General features: G+C 41.7%; 1 protein-coding gene and 2 long non-coding RNA genes across 3 annotated transcripts; all 3 read left to right on the forward strand.

The window, feature by feature from the left end:
* The first annotated feature begins 2,210 nt into the window (after window positions 1-2,210).
* On the forward strand, window positions 2,211-3,094 carry LOC143102969 (uncharacterized). The gene is made up of 3 exons (XR_012982671.1): window positions 2,211-2,277; window positions 2,421-2,553; window positions 3,054-3,094. It is a non-coding gene; the product is annotated as an uncharacterized LOC143102969 (long non-coding RNA).
* A 10,678-nt stretch (window positions 3,095-13,772) lies between these two features.
* Window positions 13,773-14,641, forward strand: LOC143103239 (uncharacterized). Its single transcript, XR_012982755.1, has 3 exons — window positions 13,773-13,826; window positions 13,968-14,100; window positions 14,601-14,641. It is a non-coding gene; the product is annotated as an uncharacterized LOC143103239 (long non-coding RNA).
* A 4,471-nt stretch (window positions 14,642-19,112) lies between these two features.
* Window positions 19,113-21,432, forward strand: LOC143102926 (uncharacterized). The gene is made up of 3 exons (XM_076266720.1): window positions 19,113-20,196; window positions 20,377-20,431; window positions 21,287-21,432. The coding sequence occupies exons 1-3, from the start codon at window positions 19,258-19,260 to the stop codon at window positions 21,430-21,432; spliced, it is 1,140 nt and encodes a 379-aa protein (XP_076122835.1). The 5' UTR covers window positions 19,113-19,257.
* The last annotated feature ends 871 nt before the right edge of the window (window positions 21,433-22,303 follow it).

Below are 22,303 nucleotides of genomic sequence, written 5' to 3' on the forward strand. Positions count from 1 at the left end.
CTCAAAATAAAACTCGCATAAGAAATAAAGGGCTGTCTCGAATACAATCCTGCCCCTAATGGCATGTACTTTGTCTTAAGACCCCAACCATAATTTGAGGATTTACAGTATCTAAGTAGACAAACTGGCTTCATCCAACAGAGTGAATACGAGATTGTGCAGTCTTAGCTGTGGTTAGTGACGTGATGCTGTTAATGGGGAGTTTTACATAGCCTAGCGTAAACCTATAGGTTATTTATTTGGTGTACCTATTAGGCTTTATTCCTTATCAAAAGTGAGGGGGACTGTAACGACTTCAATCACTTCAATCACCCACTCGTCAAGCCCAAGGACATTTCGACGTTCAGCATCGCCCACCTACTGATTACTTGTGTGCCTGCACCTGTATAGTTTACCTGCACCTGTATTCACTAGATTGACAGCACCTGTTTTGTTTACCTGCACCTGTATCCACTTATTTTCAGTTGTATTTGAACCCCTTAGTTTGGCTTGCACCTTGCAAAGTCTACTAGTTGCTATAGACTGCTCTGGTGTTGTTTGTGACTCTTCAAGTGTCATTGTGAAGCCAGTGATGAAACTTCTCAGTTACCTCGCACTTGCGTCTTGCCATCCTTGAAGTGTGACAGGGACGACTGATCTCTTCAACACTGCGGGGGATTTGGCGCTTGTCGCTGTGTGTGTGACAGAAGCGGAATGGGAGAATGCGTGTAACAAAAAAAAAGCTTACGAACAATTTACGCGCAAATGGGAGAATCCAATGAAAATGACAATGAATGCTGAAAGCAGCACTGGTAATTTGCACGGCAAAAGTGTGTGTGTGTGTGTGTGTGTGTGTGTGTGTGTGTGTGTGGGGGGGGGGGGGTCCAAACTAACCATTTTAAAAATATAATGGCTCCGACGCCCATGGAGGGCACTGACAATTGAAAAAAGTTGATAAGATCGATCACATTAAGGAGAAAAGCAATAATAAACAAATGTCAATTCAATCAATAACATAATGATAATAAACAAATACTATAATATACAAACCAACACTTATGTTGAACAGATATGCCTTTAGACCCCTATTGAAAGATCCGCAACTATCACAGGAACGGACAGCACTGCAACTCATTCCACCAACATGGAACCACTGAGGAAAAGAGTCTTGCATTTGACCAATATTCATCATTTTTATAAAATATAATCATTTTTGCCTGTTGTTAATCCTTCACCTCCACAAAAAAGCATTTTCATTGTGTACAGGGGGGACATTTAACAGGGAACAATTTAAAATGTTGGTCAGACAAGGAGAATAGCAATAATAAACAATAATTTCCATTCAATCAATAATATAATAACAATAACAATAGCATGGTAAGACTACATTAAGGAGAATATCAATAATAAACAACATCAAATTAATCAACAGCCTAATGAAAAATCAACAGCCTAATGAAAATAAACAATACTATAACATACAAACCATACTATTGATATTCTCCTTAATGTAGTCTTACCATTGCTTTTATATTATTGATTGAATGGACATTATTGTTTATTATTGCTTTTTTCCCTCATTTTCATTGATTATTTCATTAGGCTATTGATGGAATTGACATTGTTTATTATTGCTATTCTCCTTATTATAGTCTGACCAACATTTTAATTTGTTCCCTGTTAAATTTAAGTATATTGTTTTGTATTTGTATGTCGCTTTGGACACAAGTGTATCCATAACCATAACCATAACCAAAACCAAATCTAAATTGCAATTTTGACAACAAATAGGATAAACTGAATGTTGACATCAGTCTGGTTGACATCACTAGCTTGCTCTGATGTCATAATGGTTTCCATGGAAGCAATCTATCCATCTTATAAGCTTGTGTGTAGGATCATTTTATTCACTTCTCATAGTACAGAGATGAGTATCAGTAGGCTACACATGACATATTTTAATTTAAAAAATGATTTACTTAAGTGCATGGAATATCAAAACAGCAAGTGTAAGTAAGTGGTTAATTTTCAACAAATCAATGATTGATTAAATAGACTTGGTCAAAAGGCCTTTTTTTGAGTTATCAAAATGTAAATGTAGTCATAATTGTGGCTCAATGCAGTATACATAGCCTACACTGAGTTTTTTCCCCATAGCATCACTGAAAATGTTAAAGTGTAATGATTATGGAGTTAGAATTCAAATTTAAATTTATGTTCTGAATTTAATCCTGATTCTTGCAGAATGCTGTGATGTCCAGTAAGAGACCTGTTGCTGAATAAGCAAATCTGCAGCAGGTAAAGGGTTGGACTTCTGGGAAATAGGGTGGTTGATTATCATTGATGCGATGAGTACAGAATGTAGAATGCGTTAAGCGAGAGAGGGTTACACTGTACAGATCTGTAAACATGTGTGTGTGTGTGTGTGTGTGTGTCTTCAGCCATTCCTACCATGGGCCAGTCTCTCCCAGGACAGTCCTTCCCAGAGGACCCTGCGGAGAAAGACTGCTTTATTTCTGGGCTTCAGGAGGAGTTTCTATATCTCTCAGAATACCTGAAGGGTCTGAAGAATGAGTATGTATCAACACTGATGCTCTGTCTGTTAACTACTACTATATACAACTATAATGATAACTACAACGTCTTAACATTATAGTTAGACGAACAACGTCTAGCTCTGCCACCGGTACGCTCAGGCCAATCCAGACTTTTCTCATCTGTTGTTCGTTTGTGGAACACACTGCCAGTTCCTACAAGGGCAGGGACATCCCTCTCCATTTTCAAAAAACTCATGAAGACCCAGCTCTTTAGAGAACATTTCCTGTCATAGCACTACTTACAACTAGTCTTGCTGATCCTAGCACTTACCACCTGTCTTGAACTGACACTCAACTGTTTAAAAACAGCACTCACTGACACACTTATTCTTACTGTACTCTACCTTTTTCAAATTGTCCTAAAATTGTTGAGAGAATTGCTTTAAAACTTAAACTGTTTGCCATGTTGTTAGTCGCTTTGGTCTAATATATACTTTATTTATTTACTTTACTAATATACTTTATTTATTTTCATAGGGAATGGCTTACCTTCCATGAGATCATGGTTAATCCTGTGAGTATTTTCACATGTGGTGTAAACAACATTTTCACAATCCAGTTTTGTACTGGCCCTCTAGTCATACTGCTACATTTTACACTGGCAAATTCCCTGTGTTGTGCTATGAAGATTTAAGGTGCTTGTCAGTGTGAACCATCATTCTGTGTTTGTGGTGCAGTGCTGGGCTGAACTGTGCAGTTACACAGGTTATATCGGTGTCATGGTTATATCGGTGCCATGGGTAATAACTTCCTCCAACTTAACAACGACAAAACAGAAGTTATTATTTTTGGTCCCTCTAAATCCAGAGTCTCCCCTGTGTCAAACCTGGGTGTTCTCATCCCCTATGTTACATGAAGTGCAAGAAACCTGGGTGTCATCTTTGACTCTGAGTTTTCCTTTAATAAGAAATAGCTGCGGTGGTAATAAAGAACAGCTTCTACCAGCTCAGAATCATCGCCAAATTGAAACCCTCTCTGTCATTTAATGACCTGGAGAAAGTAATTCACGCCTTCATTACATCAAGGCTGGATTACTGTAATTCATTATACCTGGGACTTCCTCAATCACTCATTTCACGGCTCCAGCTGGTCCAGAATGTGGCAGCAAGACTGCTGACCGGATCTAAAAAGTGGGAGCATATTACCCCAATCCTAGCCTGTCTCCACTGGTTGCCCATCCAGTACAGAATCCATTTTAAGATTTTATTGATGGTTTTAAAGCTCTAAATGGTCTGGCCCCATCCTACATATCAGATCTCATCCACTACCATTCAGTCCCTTAGATCCTGCAGCAATGGTCTTCTGCACGTCCCACGCTCCAGATTCAAGCAAAAAGGCGATAGAGCTTTTGCGGTAGCTGCACCACGCCTTTGGAATCAGCTGCCGCCTTCTATCAGAGATGCTCCCTCCATTACTAGTTTTAAATCTAGGCTCAAAACACACTTCTTCTCCCTGGCGTTCACTGTCCGTGTATGATTGTTATTTATATCTGTATTTATGTATTGTCTTTTTATTTGCACTTGTACGGCACTGTGGTCAGTGTAAACTGTATTTTATATGTGCCTTATGAATAAATGTTACTTACTTACTTTTTACATGAACTGTATTGGGGTGAAGTGTGGAGTGAGTGTACCCCTAGCTGTGTAGTGAGTAACAGCTCAGTAATACGCATCAATCAAACTTTGCCAGTGGGTGTTCCCAAAGTTCAGGGTGTGTACCAGGGATGAGGGGAGAATGATAGGTCAACAACCAGTCTCCACTGTTAGCTTGCAGTGGAGGGTAGCTTGATAACTTGCTAACGTTAGATAGTTCATCTCATTCAACATTGGGATTGTTTTGGGATTACAATATGGACGATTTTAGAATGTTAAGTGTTTTTTTTTTTAGCGCCTGCATGGCTGCGTTTTTAAAAGTTGAAAAAGTTTAAACTTTTCATGTGAGCAAAGCCAGCAACACCTCCCACAGAGTCATGACACTCCCACAATTCAGTTTGGCAGTGCATGAAGTCGGCCCATGTAAAGTGAATATGAAGCGCCACCGCCGAAGCTTTCGATGGAGGCGTGTGACTGCTAATCTCCTTCCCTGAGAGATGTGCTAGCGGTTTAGCCTCCTTGCACATCCACCTCTTAATTCAAAGTGTTGCAAGTTTGTAAATTCGAGCCTAAGCCAATGCATGGCTGAACTGTCAGCACAACACAGGATATATTGAGTCTGCTTATGTAGGTGACGGTCTAGTCGTTTTTTTTTTTTTTTTTAAGTTTCCAAACAGCTAAGGTCTTGGGAAAGATCTCCCCTTTTTACATGTTAAGTAGCAGATGTGATTCTTTGTGTTCACTCTCCCCATATGAAACAGGTGACCAAAGCGGAGTTTTTTACTCTCCTGATTGACTTGGTCAAATACGTAGACCTGACCTCAGTAAAGGTGGTCATCCCTGCCCTCCTGAAGATGGTAAGAGAGCTTGCTAACCAAGACACTCAAGACCCTACCATCCAAGACCCCACCAAGACCCCTTCTGCCACATATGCTGAGGATGACCCAGGAATCAAGCTATTCAACAATGGGGTCCTTGTTGAAATTATACCCAGAACCAAAAGCAGCAGGGTATCATTTGCCTCATCCTGCAGCAAGACATCAACTGATTCACGAAAGAGGTAAGTTGTACAGCCAAGTATAAACCCATAGACATTTGCTGCAATACTAATAAGATGATGCATGCATGTTTTCTGGTTTTACTTTTACTTAGACTTTTTAGATAAAAGTCTAAAAAAATTGTTGCTGCTTTCTACAGGAAAACCACCACTGAGCAGCTGGTTGAAAATGTGTCCCAAAACCTCAGTGAATTCCTCCGAGTACAAGACCAGTCAATGGAGTGCTTTTTGGATGACCAGAAGAGGAACATCTCGGCTAAAAAGTGTCTGGCATGCATCAAAAAAGCTGTGAATGTACTAACTTGCCATTATTCATGTATAAATGACTTCCCACGTCCTCAACAACAAGTTGCAGAGGATGAAATTAAGGTCAAAGAAGTGTCTAATGTAAGTCAAAGGTCTGAGCTTTGCGTCAAAGTCGTTTCCAGTGAGGAATTCCACACCAAGGCCAAGAAAGCAGTCAAGGATGTCTTTATTGGAAACATGAAGCGATTTCAATCTGCTCCCCGCACTCCTTCCAGTGACTCGCTGGGAGTTGGAATTGAGACTTCTTCTTCTTTATGTCCTCAGCCTGTTGAAGAAGCTGCTACTGTGCTCATAGAGACTTTTGTGGAGGAGATGAAGAAGGTTGCTCTGTTGGCTGAATATGCGGATGAACCCATGTCTCCTGATGAGGGAAAAACACTTGACCAGACACAAAGAGTCCCCCCACATGTCTCTGGTCTTAAAACAAAAAAGGTTCAGGTAGCAGCAAAACAGATCTATGGAAAACTAAAAGTTACACTTAAGGATTTCTTCAGACATTTTCCCCTCCAGCATAGCCCAGCTGCCCTGAGAACTGAGGAACCAAATGAATTTGTCTCATTAGCCCTGGATGTTCATACAGCTCAAGTCAAACAGAAAAATCAGCGCCCAACAAATATCAAGAGTGACCAAGCTTTGCCTGTGGCTAAACCACTGAGCCCAGTTGCACGTAAGGTGCAGAGTGACATTGGTTGTCCTTTGAGTCCAAGTCAGCTGGACGACTGCACCAGAAACGTCTTAAAAGGAGTGCTGGCCTCTTACTTCTCTGGGCTGAAGCAGAACCCAATTCAGGAAGGCTTGGCTTCACCAGATCTGTTGGCTGATAAGAGCAGTTTTTTTGATGGTGTAATTGTCCAGTTAAAAAACATGGCTTGCTCTACATCTGCTGGGTGCAATGAGAGTGATGATTCAGAACTGACGAAAAATCATGTCTCTGAAGTACTTAGAAAGCCTTGCTCATTCACAAGCATAAAAAGACTATCCGATGTAGAATTTCAGATGAGTGCCTTCGAGGCAGTTACTAATGTGCTCGTTGGTTCAGTGCGAAGCTACACCTCCTTGCAATCATATACTACAGATATTTACAAAGATGAATTGCAAGGAATGCCATGGAAAGACTTTGCCTCCAGAGATATGGATGCTCTTGTCACAGATATAGTTGATCAGTTTGTGAGCGACATACAGATGACTACACTCCTTTCAGCTTCTCCTGACCAAGTGGGAACCCGCTCATTTGAAACCAAGCTGGCAACTTTGAAGAACAAGCTTGCCACCTCAAATAACCAATTCATTATCTCAGCCTCAAACATGTATGAAAATTTACTGACTAAAGTTGGTAAGTTTTTTGCTCAGTGTTCTTCCTTGTGTAACATCCCGGGAAAGCAGGCAGATGATGAGCCTGTGATGGACGGTCCATGCTTAAGTAGTCTCGAAACTACTCAGAGCATTGATGATACTCTGCTTGCCAACCCTCTCATTCACAAGAAAGACATTAAAGACATGGTTGACCTTGATGGCTGCACCAGAGAAATCATGTCAGAGCTTTTCATGGTGCTGAACGAAGAGAATGCAAAGGAGGACGCTGCCAACATTTCAGAGAAACTGTCCACCATCTCACTGGCAGACAAGGTAGTTGACTCAATCATTCCAAATTTGACTGATGAAAAAGATTCTGATCAATCTGCCCACAAGGACTGTAATGATTCGCCAGACTCATTATCTAAATTGATTGAGGAAGTATTCGGAGAGGAGGGTGCTCAGACAAATGCTATAATGTCAGTCAATGAAGTGTTGCTTCAGTCAACCACTAACCTCTCAAGGCTTACCACCTCCTCACTCAACCCTACCTCTGGGAATGTCCATGGGGTTGTCTCTGAAACAGAGATAACTACAGAGGGTACCATTGAGAGAGAAACCAGCACTGATGTGGACAATGCCCATGCTTGCATTACCCGACAAGCAGTTGCAAGTGTGGTCAAAATGGTTAATGAAAAGATTAATTCAGAGAATGGTGGGTGTTCTTCATCAGAATTGCAGGATGGAGGACTCCACACAGTTGCTAAAAAGCTCTCGAGATCTCGTTCACAGGAAACCATTCACTACTTTACCCATGACTTTGTTGATCAAGTCTGTGGACTTTTCTTGAGCAGCAACAGAGCGGCTGCTCACAAGTTTGCTTCAGACAGCGTGCTTTTGGAGATGGGGCACTGCAGTGCATCAAGGAGGCACAATGTCTCTCAGCTTGTGGAGATCTATGCTAAGGAGACAGTGAAACACTACCTGCTCCCTCACTTCAATCTGCCTTTTTCATGGGGCATTAATCAGGGAGGCTCCTCATGGCCTGCTTCAGCTCCAGTGTGCCTTCCCAGCTCTGGAACAGCACTCAATGAACAAACTGCACCAATGGGCTCTAGGTCCCCTTCAAAAATACTTTGTGACATAGTGAACCTTGTCATTAAAGCTATGGTCAGCGATGTTATGAACAGCCTATCACTGCCAATAGAGTCTGGCAAGAATAAAGACCAGTTAGGTCATTCACTTAAACCCTGTTGGGAGAATCTTCTGAGCACCGAGAGCTCAGCTGCCTTACCTCAAGAACTGGGTTTCCACAGAGACGAAGACGACATTCCTTTCCCATTCCCCAAGATCATGCCTGTGGACTCTGACAACTACGCTGGTTTGGTCACTCTGCTGGTTGTACGGCTGCTGATGCAGACTAAAGGTCAGGGACTGCAGTCCGAAGACCTGCTGGAGAGATCCAGACAACTGGTTGACAAAATCCTGTATGTCTTTGATATTGTGTCAGGGAGTTCTAGAAATGACCCCTATCCTCTCAACATCAGGATCCACAGGGTCTTCCGAATTGTCTACGGTGACCTCTTAAGGGAATTTGGCACTGAAGAGATCCTTTTGAAAGCAATGGTCAGAGAGGATCCTACCTTCGAGAAAACCTTGGTGTCTTCCCTCACTAAACAGCTCCTGCAGATTTGCAAGGAAGCTGAAAATGTCCCACCTGCTTCATCAAAGGAGAAAGTGGAGGCCAAGGCAGATTCCAGTGGTCCTGGAATGAAGATAAAGAACAAGAAAGGAATTCTTAAACTCTTCTCAAGAATTCCAAAACTGAAGATCTTCCAGAAGGTAATTACTTTGCAAACAACACACATACATTTCTTTGACTGCTTGAAATTGTATAATTGTTACATCTATCTGAAGTTTTAGCCAAAACATGTTTAATTTGTTAGGACCAATAAAAAATAAAATTGAGTACTGCTTATAGTAAAACAGGTATTAATAAATTGGTAATGCCTGTTTCAATTAGAAATCCAAATCAGGCAGCATGGAAGATCGCCAGGCCTCCAAAAAGGGACAACTCGGTAAGTTTACCAGTCTCACTTTGCATATAAGGTGCAATCAGGGAGCAGTCTAGATCTCCCATAAGTAGGGTTGGGCACCGAAACACGGTTCTAATATGGCACCGGTGCCGACACAAACGGTAGTAACTGCATAGAATAACAACGTGGATTTCGGTGCCTCATTTCGGTGCTTAAATAGCGTTTTTATTTTATTTTTTTAATACGAGGCATCACTGCATGTCATGCGCCATCTCTAACGTCTTGCTCTGATAGCAACACATCCAGATGCAGTTAGCTAACATATGATAAACACTGGATGTATAAACCAGAGGGGTTCACCACATGACTGGACAGTGTTTGACAGCTTGCGTGAGCCCAAGTAGCTTACTTTAAAGCGATATCGCGAGCTCCTGTCAAAATCTAGCAGTGGGCCTAACTACACACAAGCAAAAGGCTATGAAACAACATCAACAGTAGGCTAGCCTAGCCTATATACAATATCCTTGCTAATGCGCTAACTGACATTTATTTGAAATGTTATCAGCAAAGTTGTAAGGTGAAAACTTTATTTCACGGTGTGTTAAACAACATAATGGCATGATATTAATCTTTCATGTGCATGAGGTCCATATAGCATCACAATGAATATGAAGATCATGTTAAAAGTTAGCTGGCAAAAACAAATATGTAGGTTACATACCTGATGTCACTGAGCTGTCAAAGAGGCTACGAAACCATCTCCGTACGTTATCGCTAATTAAACTCAGCTGACTGGTGTTAACGCATAGCCATAGTTGCTGTTAAAATGCCTTCTGCTGGGAATCTTAGCACTTCAACACCGACATGTAGCCTAACATGTTCAAAACTACTGCGTGTTATGGGTTAAGACATACAATTTCTTGAAGCATTTGGCAACACACTGAATTAACTGGAAAGTAGAGTCCCTGTTAGATTAGCTTGCTTGCAAATGCCGTTGTCCATGACCTGGCAGTTTTATGGAGAGCGGTTTTAACATACCTTATGGCAAATCGCCTACACTGGGTAAACTTGAAAGCAGAGTTTACCATTGTGTGTGCATGCAGGGCAAGCTGTTTTACATTTAAATGTATTATTCATAGGAGCAATGACATATTGATAGTAAATTGAATATAACAATTTCATGTTCAAATTTGTCTCGTCAATAAAAAAAAGCAATTCATGCTTTAGACCATTTTAATTTAAAATATTTTAAAAACAAAGTACCGGTTCAGGCACCGTTTCGGCACCGGCACCATTTTAAAAGTATCGTTTTAGCACCGGTATCGGATAAAACCCAAACGATACCCAACCCTACCCATAAGTGTATCTTGAACAATCTCGAAAGATGATGAAAGAGAATAAAGGGGTACTTGGTGTAACACCAGTTCTCTGAAACTTTGAGTGTAGAGTTTCACAATGAGGATAATACTATCTATATTTCCAGTGTGCGGGGATGTAGTGCATTTGCACAGCCTACTGCACTGCCACAACCTACTGTAACCTAGACTTTCTCTAAAGGAGAATCGATTTCCTTCTCTAAGAAAGTGTGTTTAAGAGACAATTATACCACTTAACAATGGGGGTCTCATGGCAAACTGAAATCTGTAGCCCTTTGCTATCGTTCTTGTCCCCGATTCAGGACCTGACATAGCTTGGGACTTTCTTGGCATTGTCTGCAGTTATCCACTTCTGTAGCATACTTGAATCCCATGCACACTACTAAAAAGAGATGGAAATCCCTGGCTGCAACAAAGGCACTGCAGGTGGCTGGGCAGGCTTGTGCCTGCTGGTCCTCAGACAGAGCAGAGTTAGGTGGGCAGCCCAGAGGCTGGAGTGCGACTGAGCGATGAGATAGAATGGCAAGGTGGTAGCCGGTATGAGTAGTAATACCAGCAAGCCGTCTAAGCTTCTGGCAGGTTTCGTTCACAGCTGCATGCTGACCGTAATCTTTGCAATCACGCCCAGCAGTGATCTGTTGGGTCTCTGTAGAAGTGATTAGATGCTTCTACAGAGGTCGGGTATGGATTTCCCTCCCACAGGTGGATCTTGAACACGAGAACTTGTCTCCCTATCTGATCTCATTTCCTTTCCTCTCTCCCCTCCTTCTCATATCCCACTGCCAGCGCTGTTCCCCTCAGTGAGAGTGCTGCTTCCTCAGAGCACAGGACAGGAGAGTGCAAGACCAGCACAGGCTTCTCCCTCTTCAAGAGACTCTCTGTCATCATGAGGAGGAAGTCCAGGGTCAGCCCTGTGTAACCAACTCATAACCCCTCAAAACATCTCAGCACTATTAAGTGTCTACCTTAATCAAACTAATTCACATCTTTATCGCTACATATTCCCCATTCTCTTAACCTAACCAAAAGCATAATAAAAATCACCTGAGCATTCATATCATTGTCATTTCCTTTAATTTTCTGTTTGCCCTGTGTGCATGTGCGGTTGGTGAAATTTTCACCACACATTAAAAATCCAAACTAAGAGTTATGTGTAATAAAGTGGAATGACACAGGAAAAAAATAATGAACGCCCCTACTGAAATTTCTTCAATACTTTGTGGAAAAGCCTTTGTTTGTAATGACAGCTTCAAGACATTTCCTGTGTGTCATTTACGGGCGATAGAGGGAGTTACGCATTTTGGCACCCCTAAACTGGGTGTTTCTTATGTATACAACTCTTGCGTGCATTCGGCCACTGACTTTCCAGCTGGGTCTCCAACATGTCGCTCTCAAGCTCAGTCGCTTGCCGCCTTGCCAGAGCTTGCCAGAGGCTAAAACACGCTACTACATTTAAACACAATTGTTGCCGCAACTCGAGGCATTCCAGCCTACGAAATTAATAAAAAGTAAATCATGCATAATTTAAAAATAACTCAATAGGCTACTTGGCTACGCAATAAGGTTTCCATTACAGCACCGCATTCAATGAACGCATGAAAGCGGATGGTTTGTTTAAAATCCCGACACTCTTTCAAGTACATGGAACGTAGGGCTAATAGTGATCATCAAATACCTCCCCAGATTTCAGTGCCCATCAGTCCCAACATTTAACAATATAATCAAACAGTCCAAAAGTAAATATCAAACTAAACCGAAAATGTCCTGCTTTTGAAGGCCTACTAGTATGCCGCTCCAAGAAACGCATGTCTCAAAATAAAACTCGCATAAGAAATAAAGGGCTGTCTCGAATACAATCCTGCCCCTAAAGGCCTGTACTTTGTCTTAAGACCCCAACCATAATTTGAGGATTTACAGTATCTAAGTAGACAAACTGGCTTCATCCAACAGAGTGAATACGAGATTGTGCAGTCTTAGCTGTGGTTAGTGACGTGATGCTGTTAATGGGGAGTTTTACATAGCCTAGCGTAAACCTATAGGTTATAATTTATTTGGCGTACCTATAAGGCTTTTTTCCTTATCAAAAGTGAGGGGGACGACTGATCTCTTCAACACTGCGGGGGATTTGGCGCTTGTCGATGTGTGTGTGACAGAAGCGGAATGGGAGAATGCGTGTAACAAAAAGAAAGCTTACGGACAATTTACGCGCAAATGGGAGAATCCAATGAAAATGACAATGAATGACTAAACAGATGCTGAAAGCAGCACTGGTAATTTGCACGGCAAAAGTGTGTGTGTGTGTGTCAAATACTGTAATATACAAACCAACACTTATGTTGAACAGATATGCCTTTAGACCCCTATTGAAAGATCCACAACTATCACAGGAACGGACAGCACTGCAACTCATTCCACCAACATGGAACCACTGAGGAAAAGAGTCTTGCATTTGACCAATATTCATCATTTTTATAAAATATAATCATTTTTGCCTGTTGTTAATCCTTCACCTCCACAAAAAAGCATTTTCATTGTGTACAGGGGGGACATTTAACAGGGAACAATTTAAAATGTTGGTCAGACAAGGAGAATAGCAATAATAAACAATAATTTCCATTCAATAAATAATATAATAACAATAAGCATATATAGCAAGCATATATAGCATGGTAAGACTACATTAAGGAGAATATCAATAATAAACAACATCAAATTAATCAACAGCCTAATGAAAAATCAACAGCCTAATGAAAATAAACAATACTATAACATACAAACCATACTATTGATATTCTCCTTAATGTAGTCTTACCATTGCTTTTATATTATTGATTGAATGGACATTATTGTTTATTATTGCTTTTTTCCCTCATTTTCATTGATTATTTCATTAGGCTATTGATGGAATTGACATTGTTTATTATTGCTATTCTCCTTATTATAGTCTGACCAACATTTTAATTTGTTCCCTGTTAAATTTAAGTATATTGTTTTGTATTTGTATGTCGCTTTGGACACAAGTGTATCCATAACCATAACCATAACCAAAACCAAATCTAAATTGCAATTTTGACAACAAATAGGATAAACTGAATGTTGACATCAGTCTGGTTGACATCACTAGCTTGCTCTGATGTCATAATGGTTTCCATGGAAGCAATCTATCCATCTTATAAGCTTGTGTGTAGGATCATTTTATTCACTTCTCATAGTACAGAGATGAGTATCAGTAGGCTACACATGACATATTTTCATTTAAAAAATGATTTACTTAAGTGCATGGAATATCAAAACAGCAAGTGTAAGTAAGTGGTTAATTTTCAACAAATCAATGATTGATTAAATAGTCTTGGTCAAAAGGCCTTTTTTTGAGATATCAAAATGTAAATTGAATCATAATTGTGGCTCAATGCAGTATACATAGCCTACACTGAGTTTTTTCCCCATAGCATCACTGAAAATGTTAAAGTGTAATGATTATGGAGTTAGAATTCAAATTGAAATTTATGTTCTGAATCTAATCCTGATTCTTGCAGAATGCTGTGATGTCCAGTAGGAGACCTGTTGCTGAATAAGCAAATCTGCAGCAGGTAAAGGGTTGGACTTCTGGGAAATAGGGTGGTTGATTATCATTGATGCGATGAGTACAGAATGTAGAATGCGTTAAGCGAGAGAGGGTTACACTGTACAGATCTGTAAACATGTGTGTGTGTGTGTGTGTGTGTCTTCAGCCATTCCTACCATGGGCCAGTCTCTCCCAGGACAGTCCTTCCCAGAGGACCCTGCGGAGAAAGACTGCTTTATTTCTGGGCTTCAGGAGGAGTTTCTATATCTCTCAGAATACCTGAAGGGTCTGAAGAATGAGTATGTATCAACACTGATGCTCTGTCTGTTAACTACTACTATATACAACTATAATGATAACTACAACGTCTTAACATTATAGTTAGACGAACAACGTCTAGCTCTGCCACCGGTACGCTCAGGCCAATCCAGACTTTTCTCATCTGTTGTTCGTTTGTGGAACACACTGCCAGTTCCTACAAGGGCAGGGACATCCCTCTCCATTTTCAAAAAACTCATGAAGACCCAGCTCTTTAGAGAACATTTCCTGTCATAGCACTACTTACAACTAGTCTTGCTGATCCTAGCACTTACCACCTGTCTTGAACTGACACTCAACTGTTTAAAAACAGCACTCACTGACACACTTATTCTTACTGTACTCTACCTTTTTCAAATTGTCCTAAAATTGTTGAGAGAATTGCTTTAAAACTTAAACTGTTTGCCATGTTGTTAGTCGCTTTGGTCTAATATATACTTTATTTATTTACTTTACTAATATACTTTATTTATTTTCATAGGGAATGGCTTACCTTCCATGAGATCATGGTTAATCCTGTGAGTATTTTCACATGTGGTGTAAACAACATTTTCACAATCCAGTTTTGTACTGGCCCTCTAGTCATACTGCTACATTTTACACTGGCAAATTCCCTGTGTTGTGCTATGAAGATTTAAGGTGCTTGTCAGTGTGAACCATCATTCTGTGTTTGTGGTGCAGTGCTGGGCTGAACTGTGCAGTTACACAGGTTATATCGGTGTCATGGTTATATCGGTGCCATGGGTAATAACTTCCTCCAACTTAACAACGACAAAACAGAAGTTATTATTTTTGGTCCCTCTAAATCCAGAGTCTCCCCTGTGTCAAACCTGGGTGTTCTCATCCCCTATGTTACATGAAGTGCAAGAAACCTGGGTGTCATCTTTGACTCTGAGTTTTCCTTTAATAAGAAATAGCTGCGGTGGTAATAAAGAACAGCTTCTACCAGCTCAGAATCATCGCCAAATTGAAACCCTCTCTGTCATTTAATGACCTGGAGAAAGTAATTCACGCCTTCATTACATCAAGGCTGGATTACTGTAATTCATTATACCTGGGACTTCCTCAATCACTCATTTCACGGCTCCAGCTGGTCCAGAATGTGGCAGCAAGACTGCTGACCGGATCTAAAAAGTGGGAGCATATTACCCCAATCCTAGCCTGTCTCCACTGGTTGCCCATCCAGTACAGAATCCATTTTAAGATTTTATTGATGGTTTTAAAGCTCTAAATGGTCTGGCCCCATCCTACATATCAGATCTCATCCACTACCATTCAGTCCCTTAGATCCTGCAGCAATGGTCTTCTGCACGTCCCACGCTCCAGATTCAAGCAAAAAGGCGATAGAGCTTTTGCGGTAGCTGCACCACGCCTTTGGAATCAGCTGCCGCCTTCTATCAGAGATGCTCCCTCCATCACTAGTTTTAAATCTAGGCTCAAAACACACTTCTTCTCCCTGGCGTTCACTGTCCGTGTATGATTGTTATTTATATCTGTATTTATGTATTGTCTTTTTATTTGCACTTGTACGGCACTGTGGTCAGTGTAAACTGTATTTTATATGTGCCTTATGAATAAATGTTACTTACTTACTTTTTACATGAACTGTATTGGGGTGAAGTGTGGAGTGAGTGTACCCCTAGCTGTGTAGTGAGTAACAGCTCAGTCATACGCATCAATCAAACTTTGCCAGTGGGTGTTCCCAAAGTTCAGGGTGTGTACGGGGATGAGGGGAGAATGATAGGTCAACAACCAGTCTCCACTGTTAGCTTGCAGTGGAGGGTAGCTTGATAACTTGCTAACGTTAGATAGTTAATCTCATTCAACATTGGGATTGTTTTGGGATTACAATATGGACGATTTTAGAATGTTAAGTGTTTTTTTTTTAGCGCCTGCATGGCTGCGTTTTTAAAAGTTGAAAAAGTTTAAACTTTTCATGTGAGCAAAGCCAGCAACACCTCCCACAGAGTCATGACACTCCCACAATTCAGTTTGGCAGTGCATGAAGTCGGCCCATGTAAAGTGAATATGAAGCTCCACCACCGAAGCTTTCGATGGAGGCGTGTGACTGCTAATCTCCTTCCCTGAGAGATGTGCTAGCGGTTTAGCCTCCTTGCACATCCACCTCTTAATTCAAAGTGTTGCAAGTTTGTAAATTCGAGCCTAAGCCAATGCATGGCTGAACTGTCAGCACAACACAGGATATATTGAGTCTGCTTATGTAGGTGACGGTCTAGTCGTTTTTTTTTTTTTTTTTTTTTAAGTTTCCAAACAGCTACGGTCTTGGGAAAGATCTCCCCTTTTTACATGTTAAGTAGCAGATGTGATTCTTTGTGTTCACTCTCCCCATATGAAACAGGTGACCAAAGCGGAGTTTTTCACTCTCCTGATTGACTTGGTCAAATACGTAGACCTGACATCAGTAAAGGTGGTCATCCCTGCCCTCCTGAAGATGGTAAGAGAGCTTGCTAACCAAGACACTCAAGACCCTACCATCCAAGACCCCACCAAGACCCCTTCTGCCACATATGCTGAGGATGACCCAGGAATCAAGCTATTCAACAATGGGGTCCTTGTTGAAATTATACCCAGAACCAAAAGCAGCAGGGTATCAACTGCCTCATCCTGCAGCAAGACATCAACTGATTCACGAAAGAGGTAAGTTGTACAGCCAAGTATAAACCCATAGACATTTGCTGCAATACTAATAAGATGATGCATGCATGTTTTCTGGTTTTGGATAAAAGTCTAAAAAAATAGTTGCTGCTTTCTACAGGAAAACCACCACTGAGCAGCTGGTTGAAAATGTGTCCCAAAACCTCAGTGAATTCCTCCGAGTACAAGACCAGTCAATGGAGTGCTTTTTGGATGACCAGAAGAGGAACATCTCGGCTAAAAAGTGTCTGGCATGCATCAAAAAAGCTGTGAATGTACTAACTTGCCATTATTCATGTATAAATGACTTCCCACGTCCTCAACAACAAGTTGCAGAGGATGAAATTGAGGTCAAAGAAGTGTCTAATGGAAGTCAAAGGTCTGAGCTTTGCGTCAAAGTGGTTTCCAGTGAGGAATTCCACACCAAGGCCAAGAAAGCAGTCAAGGATGTCTTTATTGGAAACATGAAGCGATTTCAATCTGCTCCCCGCACTCCTTCCAGTGACTCGCTGGGAGTTGGAATTGAGACTTCTTCTTCTTTATGTCCTCAGCCTGTTGAAGAAGCTGCTACTGTGCTCATAGAGACTTTTGTGGAGGAGATAAAGAAGGTTGCTCTGTTGGCTGAATATGCGGATGAACCCATGTCTCCTGATGAGGGAAAAACACTTGACCAGACACAAAGAGTCCCCCCACATGTCTCTGGTCTTAAAACAAAAAAGGTTCAGGTAGCAGCAAAACAGATCTATGGAAAACTAAAAGTTACACTTAAGGATTTCTTCAGACATTTTCCCCTCCAGCATAGCCCAGCTGCCCTGAGAACTGAGGAACCAAATGAATTTGTCTCATTAGCCCTGGATGTTCATACAGCTCAAGTCAAACAGAAAAATCAGCGCCCAACAAATATCAAGAGTGACCAAGCTTTGCCTGTGGCTAAACCACTGAGCCCAGTTGCACGTAAGGTGCAGAGTGACATTGGTTGTCCTTTGAGTCCAAGTCAGCTGGACGACTGCACCAGAAACGTCTTAAAAGGAGTGCTGGCCTCTTACTTCTCTGGGCTGAAGCAGAACCCAATTCAGGAAGGCTTGGCTTCACCAGATCTGTTGGCTGATAAGAGCAGTTTTTTTGATGGTGTAATTGTCCAGTTAAAAAACATGGCTTGCTCTACATCTGCTGGGTGCAATGAGAGTGATGATTCAGAACTGACGAAAAATCATGTCACTGAAGTACTTAGAAAGCCTTGCTCATTCACAAGCATAAAAAGACTATCCGATGTAGAATTTCAGATGAATGCCTTCGAGGCAGTTACTAATGTGCTCGTTGGTTCAGTGCGAAGCTACACCTCCTTGCAATCATATACTACAGATATTTACAAAGATGAATTGCAAGGAATGCCATGGAAAGACTTTGCCTCCAGAGATATGGATGCTCTTGTCACAGATATAGTTGATCAGTTTGTGAGCGACATACAGATGACTACACTCCTTTCAGCTTCTCCTGACCAAGTGGGAACCCGCTCATTTGAAACCAAGCTGGCAACTTTGAAGAACAAGCTTGCCACCTCAAATAACCAATTCATTATCTCAGCCTCAAACATGTATGAAAATTTACTGACTAAAGTTGGTAAGTTTTTTGCTCAGTGTTCTTCCTTGTGTAACATCCCGGGAAAGCAGGCAGATGATGAGCCTGTGATGGACGGTCCATGCTTAAGTAGTCTCGAAACTACTCAGAGCATTGATGATACTCTGCTTGCCAACCCTCTCATTCACAAGAAAGACATTAAAGACATGGTTGACCTTGATGGCTGCACCAGAGAAATCATGTCAGAGCTTTTCATGGTGCTGAACGAAGAGAATGCAAAGGAGGACGCTGCCAACATTTCAGAGAAACTGTCCACCATCTCACTGGCAGACAAGGTAGTTGACTCAATCATTCCAAATTTGACTGATGAAAAAGATTCTGATCAATCTGCCCACAAGGACTGTAATGATTCGCCAGACTCATTATCTAAATTGATTGAGGAAGTATTCGGAGAGGAGGGTGCTCAGACAAATGCTATAATATCAGTCAATGAAGTGTTGCTTCAGTCAACCACTAACCTCTCAAGGCTTACCACCTCCTCACTCAACCCTACCTCTGGGAATGTCCATGGGGTTGTCTCTGAAACAGAGATAACTACAGAGGGTACCATTGAGAGAGAAACCAGCACTGATGTGGACAATGCCCATGCTTGCATTACCCGACAAGCAGTTGCAAGTGTGGTCAAAATGGTTAATGAAAAGATTAATTCAGAGAATGGTGGGTGTTCTTCATCAGAATTGCAGGATGGAGGACTCCACACAGTTGCTAAAAAGCTCTCGAGATCTCGTTCACAGGAAACCATTAACTACTTTACCCATGACTTTGTTGATCAAGTCTGTGGACTTTTCTTGAGCAGCAACAGAGCGGCTGCTCACAAGTTTGCTTCAGACAGCGTGCTTTTGGAGATGGGGCACTGCAGTGCATCAAGGAGGCACAATGTCTCTCAGCTTGTGGAGATCTATGCTAAGGAGACAGTGAAACACTACCTGCTCCCTCACTTCAATCTGCCTTTTTCATGGGGCATTAATCAGGGAGGCTCCTCATGGCCTGCTTCAGCTCCAGTGTGCCTTCCCAGCTCTGGAACAGCACTCAATGAACAAACTGCACCAATGGGCTCTAGGTCCCCTTCAAAAATACTTTGTGACATAGTGAACCTTGTCATTAAAGCTATGGTCAGCGATGTTATGAACAGCCTATCACTGCCAATAGAGTCTGGCAAGAATAAAGACCAGTTAGGTCATTCACTTAAACCCTGTTGGGAGAATCTTCTGAGCACCGAGAGCTCAGCTGCCTTACCTCAAGAACTGGGTTTCCACAGAGACGAAGACGACATTCCTTTCCCATTCCCCAAGATCATGCCTGTGGACTCTGACAACTACGCTGGTTTGGTCACTCTGCTGGTTGTACGGCTGCTGATGCAGACTAAAGGTCAGGGACTGCAGTCCGAAGACCTGCTGGAGAGATCCAGACAACTGGTTGACAAAATCCTGTATGTCTTTGATATTGTGTCAGGGAGTTCTAGAAATGACCCCTATCCTCTCAACATCAGGATCCACAGGGTCTTCCGAATTGTCTACGGTGACCTCTTAAGGGAATTTGGCACTGAAGAGATCCTTTTGAAAGCAATGGTCAGAGAGGATCCTACCTTTGAGAAAACCTTGGTGTCTTCCCTCACTAAACAGCTCCTGCAGATTTGCAAGGAAGCTGAAAATGTCCCACCTGCTTCATCAAAGGAGAAAGTGGAGGCCAAGGCAGATTCCAGTGGTCCTGGAATGAAGATAAAGAACAAGAAAGGAATTCTTAAACTCTTCTCAAGAATTCCAAAACTGAAGATCTTCCAGAAGGTAATTACTTTGCAAACAACACACATACATTTCTTTGACTGCTTGAAATTGTATAATTGTTACATCTATCTGAAGTTTTAGCCAAAACATGTTTAATTTGTTAGGACCAATACAAATAAAATTGAGTACTGCTTATAGTAAAATAGGTATTAATAAATTGGTAATGCCTGTTTCAATTAGAAATCCAAATCAGGCAGCATGGAAGATCGCCAGGCCTCCAAAAAGGGACAACTCGGTAAGTTTACCAGTCTCACTTTGCATATAAGGTGCAATCAGGGAGCAGTCTAGATCTCCCATAAGTGTATCTCGAACAATCTCGAAAGATGATGAAAGAGAATAAAGGGGTACTTGGTGTAACACCAGTTCTCTGAAACTTTGAGTGTAGAGTTTCACAATGAGGATGATACTATCTATATTTCCAGTGTGCGGGGATGTAGTGCATTTGCACAGCCTACTGCACTGCCACAACCTACTGTAACCTAGACTTTCTCTAAAGGAGAATCGATTTCCTTCTCTAAGAAAGTGTGTTTAAGAGACAATTATACCACTTAACAATGGGGGTCTCATGGCAAACTGAAATCTGTAGCCCTTTGCTATCGTTCTTGTCCCCGATTCAGGACCTGACATAGCTTGGGACTTTCTTGGCATTGTCTGCAGTTATCCACTTCTGTAGCATACTTGAATCCCATGCACACTACTAAAAAGGGATGGAAATCCCTGGCTGCAACAAAGGCACTGCAGGTGGCTGGGCAGGCTTGTGCCTGCTGGTCCTCAGACAGAGCAGAGCTAGGTGGGCAGCCCAGAGGCTGGAGTGCGACTGAGCGATGAGATAGAATGGCAAGGTGGTAGCCGGTATGAGTAGTAATACCAGCAAGCCGTCTAAGCTTCTGGCAGGTTTCGTTCACAGCTGCATGCTGACCGTAATCTTTGCAATCACGCCCAGCAGTGATCTGTTGGGTCTCTGTAGAAGTGATTAGATGCTTCTACAGAGGTCGGGTATGGATTTCCCTCCCACAGGTGGATCTTGAACACGAGAACTTGTCTCTATCTATCTGATCTCATTTCCTTTCCTCTCTCCCCTCCTTCTCAGATCCCACTGCCAGCACTGTTCCCCTCAGTGAGAATGCTGCCTCCTCAGAGCACAGGACAGAAGAGTGCAAGACCAACACAGGCTTCTCCCTCTTCAAGAGACTCTCTGTCATCATGAGGAGGAAGTCCAGGGTCAGCCCTGTGTAACCAAACTCATAACCCCTCAAAACATCTCAGCACTATTAAGTGTCTACCTTAATCAAACTAATTCACATCTTTATCGCTACATATTTTTCCCCATTCCCTTAACCTAACCAAAAGCATAATAAAAATCACCTGAGCATTAATATCATTGTCATTTCCTTTCATTTTCTGTTTGCCCTGTGTGCATGTGCGGTTGGTGAAATTTTCACCACACATTAAAAATCCAAACTAAGAGTTATGTGTAATAAAGTGGAATGACACAGGAAAAAAATAATGAACGCCCCTACTGAAATTTCTTCAATACTTTGTGGAAAAGCCTTTGTTTGTAATGACAGCTTCAAGACATTTCCTGTGTGTCATTTACGCGCGATAGAGGGAGTTACGCGTTATGGCACCCCTAAACTGGGTGTTTCTTATGTATACAACTCTTGCGTGCATTCGGCCACTGACTTTCCAGCTGGGTCTCCAACATGTCGCTCTCAAGCTTAGTCGCTTGCCGCCTTGCCAGAGCTTGCCAGAGGCTAAAACACGCTACTACATTTAAACACAATTGTTGCCGCAACTCGAGGCATTCCAGCCTACGAAATTAATAAAAAGTAAATCATGCATAATTTAAAAATAACTCAATAGGCTACTTGGCTACGCAATAAGGTTTCCATTACAGCACCGCATTCAATGAACGCATGAAAGCGGATGGTTTGTTTAAAATCCCGACACTCTTTCAAGTACATGGAACGTAGGGCTAATAGTGATCATCAAATACCTCCCCAGATTTCAGTGCCCATCAGTCCCAACATTTAACAATATAATCAAACAGTCCAAAAGAAAATATCAAACTAAACCGAAAATGTCATGCTTTTGAAGGCCTACCAGT

Source organism: Alosa pseudoharengus, unplaced genomic scaffold (genome assembly GCF_046254945.1).
Source record: "Alosa pseudoharengus isolate Yale_2024_CS ecotype anadromous, Long Island Sound unplaced genomic scaffold, YU_APseudo_1.1 YU_APseudo_1.1_scf_4, whole genome shotgun sequence".
NCBI classification, from domain to species: Eukaryota; Metazoa; Chordata; class Actinopteri; order Clupeiformes; family Clupeidae; genus Alosa; species Alosa pseudoharengus.

Coding starts and splice junctions, on each gene's coding strand:
- LOC143102926 (XM_076266720.1), top strand. CDS start 19,258: ATGGGGCACTGCAGTGCATCAAGGAGGCACAATGTCTCTCAGCTTGTG. Junction 20,197..20,376: donor AACTGAAGATCTTCCAGAAG/GTAATTACTTTG, acceptor TGTTTCAATTAG/AAATCCAAATCAGGCAGCAT. Junction 20,432..21,286: donor CTCCAAAAAGGGACAACTCG/GTAAGTTTACCA, acceptor CCTCCTTCTCAG/ATCCCACTGCCAGCACTGTT.